The 13,719-nt window shown below is 35.1% G+C and overlaps 1 protein-coding gene across 1 annotated transcript; it reads left to right on the plus strand.

Annotated features, from left to right (window-relative positions):
* The first annotated feature begins 878 nt into the window (after positions 1-878).
* Positions 879-11,184, plus strand: LOC128562112 (C-type lectin domain family 9 member A-like). Its single transcript, XM_053556729.1, has 8 exons — positions 879-999; positions 1,374-1,493; positions 2,653-2,751; positions 3,835-3,954; positions 5,551-5,622; positions 6,348-6,499; positions 7,761-7,867; positions 9,409-11,184. Exons 1-8 carry the CDS (start codon positions 966-968, stop codon positions 9,551-9,553), a joined length of 849 nt encoding a protein of 282 aa, XP_053412704.1. The 5' UTR covers positions 879-965; the 3' UTR covers positions 9,554-11,184.
* The last annotated feature ends 2,535 nt before the right edge of the window (positions 11,185-13,719 follow it).

A 13,719-nucleotide genomic window follows, 5' to 3' on the forward strand; every position in this document is an offset into this window, starting at 1 on the left:
TTGATATGAGTGACATTAATAGACAAGAGGGATTTTTTGGTGGAGAAAACACCAAGTAACATTAAGCCAGGCTGTCAAATATCTGCATAGATAAATTTCTATCAAATGCTGTTTCATAGTCTATCACCTAAATCCACCTTTGGTTAACAAATTATCTGTTATTTCCAAGATTATTTCTTCTCTAGTTCCTCTGATTGCCAAGTCCCTTGTTTTCCTTATATGTTTTTATGTCTTCCTTTACTACATACTAATTTTTGGAAATTGTTACTCTAAATGACTTAATTATAATTTTTTTTGACCACAAGGGATTTTTCTAATTAAGGTTCTTATTTCCAGAGAGATAGAGTACACTTTGTATAAAATAGGTGCTAGTCAAAGGCTTGTTGTACAAAACTTAATAAAATAAGGACAGTTTTTATTTTTGAAAGTCTATTAATATATATTTGAGTTACCAATTCACATTTCCTCTGTGTTGCTTTTGTTTGTTTTGTTTAGTTTTGTTTTTGAGAGAGTCTCACTCTGTTGCCCAGTCTAGAGTGCCATGATTTCACCCTAGCTTGCAACAATCTCAACTCCTGGTTTCAAGCTATCCTCCTGCCTCAGCCTCCCAAGTGTCTGTGACTATAGGTATCTGCCACAATGCCCTGCTTATTTTTCTAGTTTTAGTAGGGAAGGGGTCTCACTCTTACTCAGGCTGGTCTCAAAATCCTCAGTTCAAGGGATCCTTCTGCCTCAGCCTCCCAGTGCTGGGATTATAGCTGTGAGTCACAGCAGCCAATTTCGTCTGTGGTTTTTACAAAGCAAGTTCATATTATACAGCCTTAAGTGGCTGCCTCAACATAGACTAGCTCTGTACTTAGTACTCTAGGAGGATAGGGGTGAAATAACGCTTCATTCACCTGCCAGCATCCTTGTGGACTCTTCTCCTTCTTGCAGACAAAGAAATAAAAAAAAAAATCTCCATAATGTCAACTGCTTTAGACTGTGAACAACCTCCAGGTATATATATTTTTTAACCTAAATATTCTTTGTCATTTTACTGAAAGCAAACATTTTAGTTATTTTGCTTGACTATAACAGGGGTCTAATGTCTTATATTTTCACAGAAATATGAGAAAGAGTGCTTTCAAACATAATTAACAGAAAAAAGTATCTGTTTTAGACTGGATAAAAAGTATAAGCAATCATTTAATTAAGTTTTAAAAGAGCTATTGGGCTGAAATGTGATATATTTGTATTTTGTGACTTTTCTACTAATATTATATTTGTACTTACAGTGATCTTTGAAAATAGAATAAATCCCTTAAATAAAATTTTAATCTTGTTTGTTTTATTGAAGTTACACATTAATGCTACATTTTATGTGCTTAAAGAAATTACAGACGACACAGAGACGATCCCTATTGTGGAGATGGTACCAGCACCTGACCATTCTCTTCCTCCTCCTTTAGAGGATGAGTGGGAACCGATTCCTGAAAACACCAATGTCAAGGGTAAAGTGTGTATATGTGTGTGTGTGTGTGTGTGTGTATCAGATTTTATTCATTCATATTCTCTCTTTGTTAATATTAAGGCACATTTTCCCCTGATTCTACTATTACCTAGTTGTTGCTATTTGTAATTTTTATATTTACACAAATATATAAATTTCAAATATAGACATTGAAATATTTTGAAATGCATATAGACATAACAAAGGCTTATGTGCTCTCATAGATGTTTGGGAAAAAAAATATATATATATATGTTAAGGAGTATATTTAAAGACCATGAAGAATTTATTTGCCCAATGTGGGACTTGTTTCCTTATATGAAACTAAAAAGTCTTAAACAAGGCAATTAAAGTTTAAAATTCAGCAAGTTTGTAAAAAACAAACAAAAAACAACCAGGGAAAACACTACTATTTGTTTGTCTCCTTTTGATGATAAACTTAACACCAGTGAGTTAGAGCAGGATTTCTTCAGCACTACTGACATTCCTGGCTGGATAATCCTTTGCTGTGGGAAACTTCCCGGTGATTGTAGGATGTTTATGGGCACCACCACCCTCTACCCACTAGATGCCAGTAGCTCCTGCTCCTCAGTTATGACACCAAATATGTCCAGATATTTCCCACTTAAATATCTGATATCTGTTGATCATCAAATTGTCTTTTAATCACAATTGTGAAATATTGCCCATTGAGGAAACTCATTAGAGGCTGATCAGGTCGTGTCTTTACCAGGCCCTGATTCCATAGGCAGGCAGAAGCCTGGGGTATAATAATTCCGTCTTCCAGAGGAAAGCAGGTATTCGACATAAACTATATTGTTTGTACAAAGCATGTAGGCAGAGTGAGAACTCTTCCCCGTTAATAGTGGTGGGAACCTTCTCCAAATCTGAGTTTCCAGATGCCAGCCAAGGCCAAGCTCATAAGCAGGTCTTTCAGAAGAGCAGTCAGGATGGCTATGTTAACTTTTTTGTACACATCCTCTTAAGACAGTTCTGATTTTCTCTTTCAGCCTAATAGTTCATAGTAATTCACATACTGGATATTAATGTCTAGAAAATTCAGAAACTTTTGAGAACAATATAAAATGGAAGATAATGATATTACTCTTGTAAATAACAGGAGCTTACGTTGTTTTTGATATCATTTCTTTGTTTCTTAGCTTCCTCCCACTCCTGTTCTCTACATGGAGCAATGTCTGTGATCCTGGGGATCTTCAGCTTGCTGCTCTTGATGTTCTGTGGATTCTTTGCTTATCAGTGTAAGTCCTCCCAATTATGGCGTGGGGGGAGGAGATAGATTCATTGTCAGATTTTGTATTTCTTTAAACCTACTGCAAATAACTTTTTTTCATAAAGGTCTTATTTATTGAACAGAGAAAAGGAAAAAATAACTAAAAACATCACAGTTTTCTATATGGATGAACTTGAACTTGTGAGCTCTCAATAACTATACAATGTATCAAAGGAGATGATATTATTGCAATTTCTGAAAAGATACTGAAAAAAAGAGCATAAAATTATAACTTGTTAAGAAATTTACCTTAATGAATTTTCAACTGTCTTTGTTTTGAATTTAGAAAATACCTTTAAAATCTTTGTTCAAATTGCCCAATGTGTCCAATTGTTTAAATTAAATCAATAGAACATTTTTGCATTATTAAAATTTTATTTAAAAATAGAAGTTTCTTAGTGATAACATTATTTTGAAACTCAAAATTTTAAAATTTTGATTAGGAAGTGAAATTGTACACATTAAGTTAACCAATCATGGTGCCATGAAATTTATCCGAGGACTTGTTTTTACTGCTGTTTTCTGTCGTAATTGAGTTGAACCATTATTCTATTAATATAAACATACACATTCAGTTTTATAGCAAATTGAGATGAAATTTAAGTTTTAGACAGATTTTAGGAGTAAAAATGGGTATAGTATTTACCCTCTATCCATAGTTTTGCTTTGTGGTTTCAGTTACCAGTGGTCTGCTGCACTCTAAAATGGAAAATCTTAGAAATAATTTAGAAAACTTACATTGTGTGCCATTCTGAGTGGTCTGATGAAATCTCATTCTATCCCATTGGATACACATCATCTCTCTGTGCATGTTTCCATGCTGTCTACGCACCCATCCATTACCATACAGGAAAAAACATGGTGTATACGAGGGGTCTTGGGATATATCCTCCTCTGGAAAGGGGGAGTACTGTGAATTGAAATATCTTTTTACAGTTTCAAAAAATATTGTTAAGTATGCTATAAAAATTAAACGTAACATTCTAATAAACTACTTACAGTTTCATAATTGAGCATGTGTTTTATACATGTTTTAAATTCTTGCTCTTAGATTTTCAAAGCGTTCAGGCATCGGAGAGCAAGAGGAATGACCTTAAGCGATGGATTGAGTTTTTCCAAAACAAAGCAGAAAACTTTTTACAGGTTGAAAAAGTTCTTGACCAAAATAAAGGTAATGTTAGAGCTGAAACAAGCCATCCCCAGTGCATGCTAGATGGTTTTCCTTGTTGCAGCCCTAAAATGCACGGTTGTGTAATGCACAGGGAGGACTCTCCTGCAGCAGCACAGTGGCTTTGAAGGCTTTTGTGTCTTGTAGCTCCTCACGTCAGCTTCTGGAATGGAATGACTCTACCGTCTGTCATACACAGTCTCCTGTGCTCATTCACGCATATATTCACATTATATGCCAGCCTGTAGGCTAGAGAACAATGAAAAAATACAGCGTGAACTCTACGTTCAAAGGGGCTTATAAATACAGAAACCAAAAACCACCCCAAATGTCAAAGTATGCAGGGAGCACAGAAATAGAACTTACATATATAAGTAATGGTGTTCTGGTTGTTTCTAAGTTATTCTTTAAGAAGAGGAGTTAATAATCCTCAAGTAAACAAAGCTTATTTTGTGCCAATTCACCCATTCAATTATAGTGTGAAAATAGTGTATGTTCAAGATGAATATTTTAGAAAGGCTTTATATTAAGATGTGCATGTGTTTTTTCTCTTTTCCTATTTTTGTTTTGAGATAGTTTCACTCTGTTGCCTTGGGTAGAGTGCGTGGCATTGTAACTCACAGCAAGCTCAAACTTATGGCCTCAAGGAATCCTCTTGCCTCAGCCTCCTGAATGGCTGGGACTACAGGTGTTTGCAGCCATGCCCCGCTAGTTTTTCTTTTTCTAGTAGAGACCGGGAGTCTCACTCTTGCTCAAACTGGTCTCAAACTCATGAGCTCAAGTCATCCATCCACCCCAGCCTCCTCAAGTGCTAGGATTCCAGGGTGACGTGCTGCCCTCAGTCTTCTTCTTTTTAATTTTTTTTTTTTTTGCTTGCAAGTTACCGAGCCTATGGTGAATAATTAAATCAACCATTCAGAGCTCTTTAGTGGTTGGTTATGTTGAAAGCGAAGTTTCTACATGCAGATGCTTCTTGACTTCAGAAGGGGTCCAATAAACCCATTGTAAGTTGAAAGTACTGTAAATAAAAAATGCATTTACTACAACCTAGCTTACTGAACCTAGCAAAATGCATTTAATACAATCTAGCTTATGGGACCTCTTCTGAACTACTGGGTACAATACATGGACCACTTCAGTATGCTCAGAACATTTACATTAGACCATAGTTGGGCAAAAATCATTTGGTAACACAGTGCACTGTACATTACTGGATTTTTACCCTTGTGGTCACATGGCTGACTGGGAGCTGATGCCATGCCTGTGGCCAAATATGGTGAGAGAGTTTAGTACGATCATCACTAGCCCAAGGAAAGATAAAAACTCAGAATTCAAAATACGTTTTCTACTGAAGGCATATCACTTTCTCCCCATTGTAAAACAGAACCACCATTAAGGCAGGGATTGTGTATAATTGATTGTTTCAGCCAGAGATACTAGTTCAGTCGGGAAAAGGACTAGATTCAAATTACTGATATATTTAGGCTTTTAATCACTACCATTTTGTGCTTTCTCAAATAGTACCCTCCAAAAAAATAAATAAATAAACAGGTGCAATGTGTATTCTCATTTAATATTAAGTCTTGTTTTTCCATATAGAAACCCTTCAGTGGCTCCAAAACCAGAATGTTCGTGTTATGGAGGCTCTACAAGACCTTAAGGCCCCACAGGGTAATTTGATAGAATTCTGAACTGGGAATTCAAGGGAGCACGGAAGTAGAATTCTTATTTTTTATTTTTATTTATTTATTTATGTTTTTGAAGTAGTCTCAGTTTGTCATCCTCGGTAGAGTGCTGCGGTGTCACAGCTCACAGCAACCTCAAACTCTTGGGCTCAAGGGATGCTCTTGCTTCAGCCTCCCAAGTAGCTGGAACTACACGCATCTGCCACAATGCCAGGCCATTTTTAGAGACAGGGTCTCATTCTTGCTCAAGCTGGTTTCCCACTCCTGAGCTCAAGCAATTCACTGGCCTACGCCTCCCAGAGTGCTAGGATTACAGACTCAAGCCATTGTGCCTGGCTCAGAAGCAGAATTCTTAATACCAGACTCATTCTTTTAAGAGGGAAAGGTAGGGCTGCGCCTGTGGTTCAGTGAGTAGGGCACTGGCCCCATATACTGAGGGTGGCAGGTTCAAACCTGGCCCCAGCCAAACTGCAACAAATAATAGCCAGATGTTGTGGCGGGTGCTTGTGGTCCCAGCTACTCAAGAGGTGGAGGCAAGAGAATCTCTTAAGCCCAAGAGCTGGAGGTTGCTGTGAGCTGTGACACCACAGTATTCTACTAAGGGCGACAAAGTGAGACTTCTGTCTCTAAATAAATAAATAAAAATAAGAGGGAAAGGTATGAAGCAATGAGGTCTCCATTGTGGGCACTGAGTTACGTGTTCTTTCCTAGGAGATAGGTGTGGACCTCCTCTGAACAACTGGGTACAATACATGGGCCACTGCTACTACCAAACCGTGAAAACAGTTCCTTGGTTGAACTGTTCTGACCTTTGTGTTTCTTTGAAGTCATCATTTTTTAAGACAGAAAGGAGCAGCTTGGTGGTGAGGTTGAATTTCATTCTTTCTTTGAAGATATGAATACAGAGTAGGAACCTGTCACAGGAGGGACTCAGCTGTAGCTTTAAAACAAGGGAAGGGGACGCTGTCTTTGTACTCTTTTTACTAATCTTTCCTTGGTGTCCCCTACTTCAACACTACTTTATTTTTTCTGAGTTTCACAAACTTTAGGGGGAACAAGAGGTTTTCTTTTTTTATTTTTACATGGATGAGTTGTATCATTCTGAATTCAGGGCTTTCATTATGCTCGTCACCAGAATAGTGTACATCGCACTTGATTGGTAGATTTTTATCCCTCAATTTCCTAGCCTCACTCATTCTGAATTTCAATGTCTGTTACAGATCTTTAGACCACAAATAGCTTTCATTTAGCTCCCATTTACAAGTGAAACTATGGGTTATCTGTGTTTCCATTCCTGAGATATTTGACTTAGGATAATGGCCTCCAGTTCCATCCAAGTATCTGCAAAAGACGTTTCATTCCTTATTATGGCTAAGTACTTTCTGGTGTGTGTGTGTGTGTGTGTGTGTGTGTGTATCACATTTTCTTTTCCACTCATTGGTTTGTAGGCACTTAGGTTGATTTCATGTCTTTTTACTTGAGTACAGCTTTCTTTTTCTCAGCACACTGGACATGCCTTCACTGTAGGACCTTTGCATTCTCTGTTTATTCTGCATTCAATGTTCTCTCAGGTATAACCATTGCTAACTACTACACCTCCATCAAGTTGTCACCCCTTCCATGAGACTTGCCCTGAAATCTCTTGTTAGAATTTCAACCTGTGTTATCAGTGTCCCCACCAGGCACCCTCCTATGGGCTCTCTGTCCTTTTACTCTGCTCTAATATTTTAATAGCACATGTTACCTTCTTGCACACCATACAATTTCTAGGTATGTCATTTATTTGTATTTGCCCCAAATCTCCTTGAAGTAGGGATTTTTATTATTTTGCTTATTGATGTACCTCAAGCTCAAAGCCTAGGTACAGAGTTGGATAAATGGTAACATGAGTTGAGAGAAGGAATTTATATTGTGATGTAGGGTGCTCTTCTTTGCATTTAATTTATGCTTTGAAAAAGGCACAAATGTTACAGTACTAACTTTTTTTTATATTTTACTTATTAGTGGATAAATACATACTGCATTATTATTGTGATTCTTCTTCCAAATAAATTCCATATTTTTCATTTCTTTACATACTTTTATTATTAAAGAATAACTTTTGTGCTTTTTGTTTTCATGCAGAATATCACGAAGTTACTCTTAGTAAGGCGGACTTGGATTGGCCTGTATTATAAGAAAGACAATAACGAATGGAAGTGGGAGGATGGCTCCTCTCCATCTCCCAGCCTGTAAGTTTCTAGTACATAATCCAATTCCTTATTTCTTTCTCAGTATCTTTTGCTTAAAGAGCTGGAGGGAATAGAAAAGATTCCTGGGAACGGAACTTAGTCCATTTTATTTTTTGTTGTATTATTTCCTATTAAGCTGTCAATTTTATAAAGTATGAAATCGTTTGTGTATTTCATAATTTGAGCAAATATGACTATCATTAGGTGATTTGATTGATTGCAACTTTTGGTAATAAATATAATATGGGGAAATGATTATATATGAGTTTTGGGATTTATTGGGAAGAAATACAGAATTCATCAAAGAGTTTGAGCCTTTTTTAGGGTTTAAAATACATATTATTAGATTACCCTAAAGAAACACTAATTTAGACAATAATGACAAAAAAACACACTAGCAAACTATTTCATCTTTAAATGCTAATGTAAGATTATATTTTAAAATTTTGATAATTTTGATAGCTGGTCATTTTTATTTTCTTCTTTTAAGTTATATTCTTTTGATATTTACTGAGGCTGATTTTCCTATAACTTCTATGAATTTTTTTGCTTATTTTATCTAATTTATCTTTTACTTCTTGGTGTGAGTTTCTTATATGTTAAGTTTATAACCTTTCTTTCAGGCATGTCTTATTACTTTCTTCTTCTTTACTAATTTGCCTTTGAATTTTATTTGTTTTTATTATGTGAACAAATGCTTAACATTTAAGCAGACTGAAATTGTCTTTATTCATTTAAAATTTATTTTGGAATATAAGCTGAAGCATGTACATGTGTGTGTTCACATATACTTATAATTCTCTCTCTATATATATTTCAATTAGTTAATTGATTACCAGAGTTTTGCATAAATAATTATTCTTTGATCACTGATTTTAATGTTATATTTATCATATACAAATTTAATATTTAAATTTAAGCCATTTAATATATAATTTAAATATTTCATAATTTGTGTAAATATTTTAAGTATAAACATACTTGGGTTTTCTCTTAGACTTAGCCTATATTATTGCATCAAATTGTGAGTCTGTTCTAACTTTCATGGTAATTGTTTTGCTTACTAGAATTTCATTATTTGATAATTCTCCTAGACTTCTAACCTTGTACAAGTCTTTACACATGCAATATTCTCTCCGAACTATAGCTATCCATGCTTAGTTGAACGGTTTCTATGATGCTGATCTGTACTTACACATGACTTTATATCCAAGTCATATGTCCCATGTTTCATGTTATTGCTGTAATTTTACAGTCAGATTGTTCTCTTCCCCTCCGTATAGGTATACGTTTTTCTCATTTATAACTCTCTTTTATCACATTTTATATTATTACTTATATGATTACTTATCATGTATGAGTATGATACAAGTATCATATTTTAAATGTATAAATTTTTTGAAGAGAAGGAGAGTGTCCTAACACCTTTATGTTCTCCACAGCTCCTGGTTCAATGCATTTTACATAGTTAAGTTCTTAAGTAATGTTTTACTTGAATACATTGAATATGAGCAGTGACTTTTGTTTTCTAACTTTCTTAGGGGTTTACCAGAACCAAATGTGGATTTCCAGGGGAAATGTGTGTATATAAACGCAGACACCGTGGATACTAATGACTGCACAACATCCTACTCGTGCATGTGTGAGAAGCCTGTCTGTGCCACAAATGCAGAAGCAGCAGCTTGATAAAAAGTCACCTCAGTACTATTCCGGATTCGTGACCTGCCTGCCTTGGCTGCTATTGTTATGTCATGTAAATTGCTACTTTTCTTTCCCTGTGGTAGAAACTGAGAAATGACTTTGTGATGGAAAGAGATAAGGTATAGGATTAAAGGGAAAATATCAGGGTAGTTCAGAAGACTTCAGAACCTAGTTGATTTTGTGACAATTATATAATTGATGTAGTAAATATATCACATATCATGAATACTTAGTCTTATAGGGTCTTTCTTAAATTTAAAAAATGGATTTATTCATTTGAAATTGGGACAAAATGGAAACCTTCAGAACAAATACAATGAGAAATAATGTAACAAATGTGTAACATATAATGTACAAAGATTGGCAAAAATACAAAGGCATATTAATACTAACAAGAAGCAATCAAAAATAAAATTAAGACAAATCTCAGAAGTCATCTATTTTTCAAGTTGCTTGAAAAAGTCTTCCTAGTAGATTTAAACACATTCAGTTCATTTACATTTTTAATCCCTTGCTGCCTGTTTTAGCGAAAAAGATAGATAATTCCCTATAAAGGCTACCTATCTATCCAAATGCTCTGGATCTATTCTTCCCTACCCCTAAATTATTTCAAGTTTTTATTCTATTAATTACCTCCTTCACTGGAAACCACTTCCTTTTGAAATATATTGCCTTTAAGACATAATTATGTCCATATATCTCCCTCAATATTCTGGGGGTTTTTTTGCAGTTTGTTTTGGCCGGGGCTGAGTTTGAACCCGCCACCTCCGGCATATGGGGCCGGCGCCCTACTCCTTTGAGCCACAGGCGCCTCCCATCCCTCAATATTCTTAAACTTGTGTCTTCTTTTTTATATTTTTAAAACAACTTTATTAAGATATAATTCACACACTGTACATTTTACCCATTAATGTGAATAATTTTTTAGTGTATTCACAATTATGCCCAACCACTACAATAAGCGATTTTAGAACATTTTCCTCACTTCAAAAAGGAAGCCTAAATTCTTTACTATCACCCTCTTAGCAAATGGTATCCCTAACCCTAACCCTAAGCTATTGTCTACTTTCTGTCTCTAAATTCCCCTATTTTGGACTTATGTCACATGAGTAGAATCATACAATATGTGGTCTATATCATACAATATAGCTTCTTTCTCTTACCATAATGTTTTCAAGATTCAATTCTGTTATAGAACTTCTTTCTTTTTATGGCCAAATAATATTCTGTTGTTTGTATATTGCACATTTTGTTAACTCATTTGTTCATTGATGGACTACTTTAACCAATTAAAAATGTTGATATTTTCTGGGTTTTATAACATAGTGGCACCAGAATACCCTGTTAAAATAGCTGGAAATTTTTAATAGTTTTTAAAAATGATGTATAGATTTCCTAAGTATCATTTATATAAAATGACAATAACAATGACTAACTTGAAAGGCTGTTAAAAATAAGATGGATATAAAAATATACTAGGTAATAATAAAAATAATATGTGGATATTGCAATGAAATTCTTACCACTATTTTATATATTTCTTCTTTTTAAATTTCAAAATATTAGGAGAGTACAAGTGTTTTTGTTACATGAATATCTTATATTAATATAATACAAGCTTTTGGTGTGCCAACACTAGAATCATGCTCTTTGTACCCAACAGGTAAATTTTCATCTTTTATCCCTCCCCCTTTTTGATTTTCCATGTCCTTTATATCTCTTTGTGTCTGTGCCCAACCATCATTTAGCTCCCACTTAGGGGTGAAAACATATGGTGTTAGGTTTTCCATTGCTGAGATACTGTATTTAGGATAGTGGCCTTCAATTTCATGCACCTTGCTGCAAACAATACTTTTCATTCCTTTTTATGACTGAATAGTATTTCATGATGGTTATATAGCACATTTTCTTTATTTACTTGTGAATTGATGGGCCCTTAGGTTGATTTCCCATCTCTGCAATTGTTATTGCAATTATTATTGCAATTATTGTGCTGCAATAAACATTTGAGTTGCAAATATCTTATGACTGCTTCAAATATGTGGTCCTAGTTAATCCTCAAATAGCTGTAACAGCTATTATCATCCTAATCTTATGAATTGGGAAATTATGACTCACAGATGTAGAACAACTTGCAGAAATAAATAAGAAGTGTAATAGAAGGTATTTGACCTCACACCTGGTCTCTTACCTACTACACCCAAGTTCTTTCTACTGTACCTGTGTCAATAGGTCAAATGTCATCTAAAATGACGTGAAGACACAAAGGTTCCCTAATGCCTTGGAGCTAAGAAGCACTAGGGAGCAATTAGAGAACAATCCATAGTGAATGAATGAATGAATAACAAATACATTATTAGTGTTTTAAACAAAAGCAATCTCAAATAAGAGGATAAAAGTGGAACCAAATAACAATGTTCTTAATAATGATGGGAAAGTGAATTAAGTATATAATCAGTGTATGGATTCTTTGCTCAAGTACATTTACCTATCAAGGGGCAATTAGAAGACATAAGAAAAGAAAACTGGAGCTAGGCATTAAAATGGCAAACTAGAAGAAGCTCACCTAGGCTGCTCTCTAGGTGAGGGTCAAAAACTGCATGAATCGATGCCTACCTATGCCCTCTTGGAAAGAGCATTGTAAATCTTCACAATATGATATTATCAATTATAACACAATATCATGTTATTCCTACTAACAGGAGACACTCAGAGTGAAGGACGCAGAAATGGGGAGTTCCACTGGCCAAGTTCAGAAGGTACCTGGGGTAGAGATAAAGGAGAAGGGATAAAGGAGAGAATCTCAAGGTCCCAGCCCGCCATGCAGACTGCAGTTGAGCCATGGAGGCCTGGCACCACCACCACCATTCAGTTATGCACTTTTTCAGTGCCTCTGCGCTGTAGCAATAAGTTTGATTCATAAATCCAATTTATTTCATGCCTTATGTTTTATGCTCTATCAACAGGATTTTATTATATACTGTTCCATTCTTCTTTATAATTATTATTATTATCTTTGGACCTTCATATTCTACAGGATTCAACCGTTTTGTTCTTTCTTTTTCATTTTCTTTTTTTCCTCTCTACTACTCTGGTCCTCTAGTCTTAGTCTCCTTTATGGATTTTTTTTTCTAAGTTTAGGATGATAATAGCTATGATTCTCAGCTGTTTGAGGATTAAATAACACCCCATGTTTGAAGCATTCAGAAGAGTGCTCTTCAAATGCCACAGTAGGTGTAAGAGCTTGAAAGTTATTCAGCATTGTTTTTTTATGGAGCAGGAAAAAAGTTCCTTGTAAACAGTGAAGCTCTCCATAACTCTAAAAAATATTCTTATTATAATTGATGATAATGCAATGTAGAAACTTTGTTTATTGAAGTGTATGCTATGTGTACATATCACATTAGCCTCACTTTTCTTTCTTTACTATATACCTTTCCTTTTACCTGTTTTACAAGTAAGACCATCTTTATTGATAATAAATAACAGAAACGAGATTTTATCTAGATTGGGTAAAATGGGGAAACATTTGAAAATGTATTGATTCTTATATATTAAATATACTGACAGGAAATTTTATTTTTTTATTTTTGAGACAGAATCTCACTCTGTTGCCCCTGACTAGAGTGCCATTGCATTATAGCTCATAACAACCTGAAACTCTTGGCCTTGAGCAATATTCTTGGCTCAGCTTGCCAAGTAGCTGGGACTACAGGCATGTACCACTATGCCCAGCTAGTTTTTCTATTTTTAGTGGAGACCAGGTCTCTCCCTCTTCCTCGGGCTGGTCTTGAATTCCTGAGCTCAAGCAATCCACCTGCCTCGGCCTCATAGAGTGCTGGATTACGGTTGTGAGCCACTGCACCTGGCCTTTGAAGGAAAGTTTAAATAAGTAAATTACAAAGGTAATGATATAGCTGAGCCACAGAAAAAGAGCAAGGAATGTGTGCCCTACCAGCACTTTGTATTTCTCCTTTGCCTCTCTCAGTAAAGATTTTATTACTTTTTTTCATGCAGATTGATTTCTTTCTTCTATAATGTGAAACCTAAACAATAGTTAGGCACCCTATCTCTAGCTTCTATCATGATGGTGATTCTTTTCCTTTAACCTTATTAGAAATATAATAAATAATACAATGCCAAGGGCTAAG

This window comes from Nycticebus coucang, chromosome 12 (assembly GCF_027406575.1).
Source record: "Nycticebus coucang isolate mNycCou1 chromosome 12, mNycCou1.pri, whole genome shotgun sequence".
NCBI classification, from domain to species: Eukaryota; Metazoa; Chordata; class Mammalia; order Primates; family Lorisidae; genus Nycticebus; species Nycticebus coucang.

Coding starts and splice junctions, on each gene's coding strand:
- LOC128562112 (XM_053556729.1), top strand. CDS start 966: ATGTCAACTGCTTTAGACTGTGAACAACCTCCAG. Junction 1,494..2,652: donor TGAAAACACCAATGTCAAGG/GTAAAGTGTGTA, acceptor TTTGTTTCTTAG/CTTCCTCCCACTCCTGTTCT. Junction 5,623..6,347: donor AGACCTTAAGGCCCCACAGG/GTAATTTGATAG, acceptor GTTCTTTCCTAG/GAGATAGGTGTGGACCTCCT.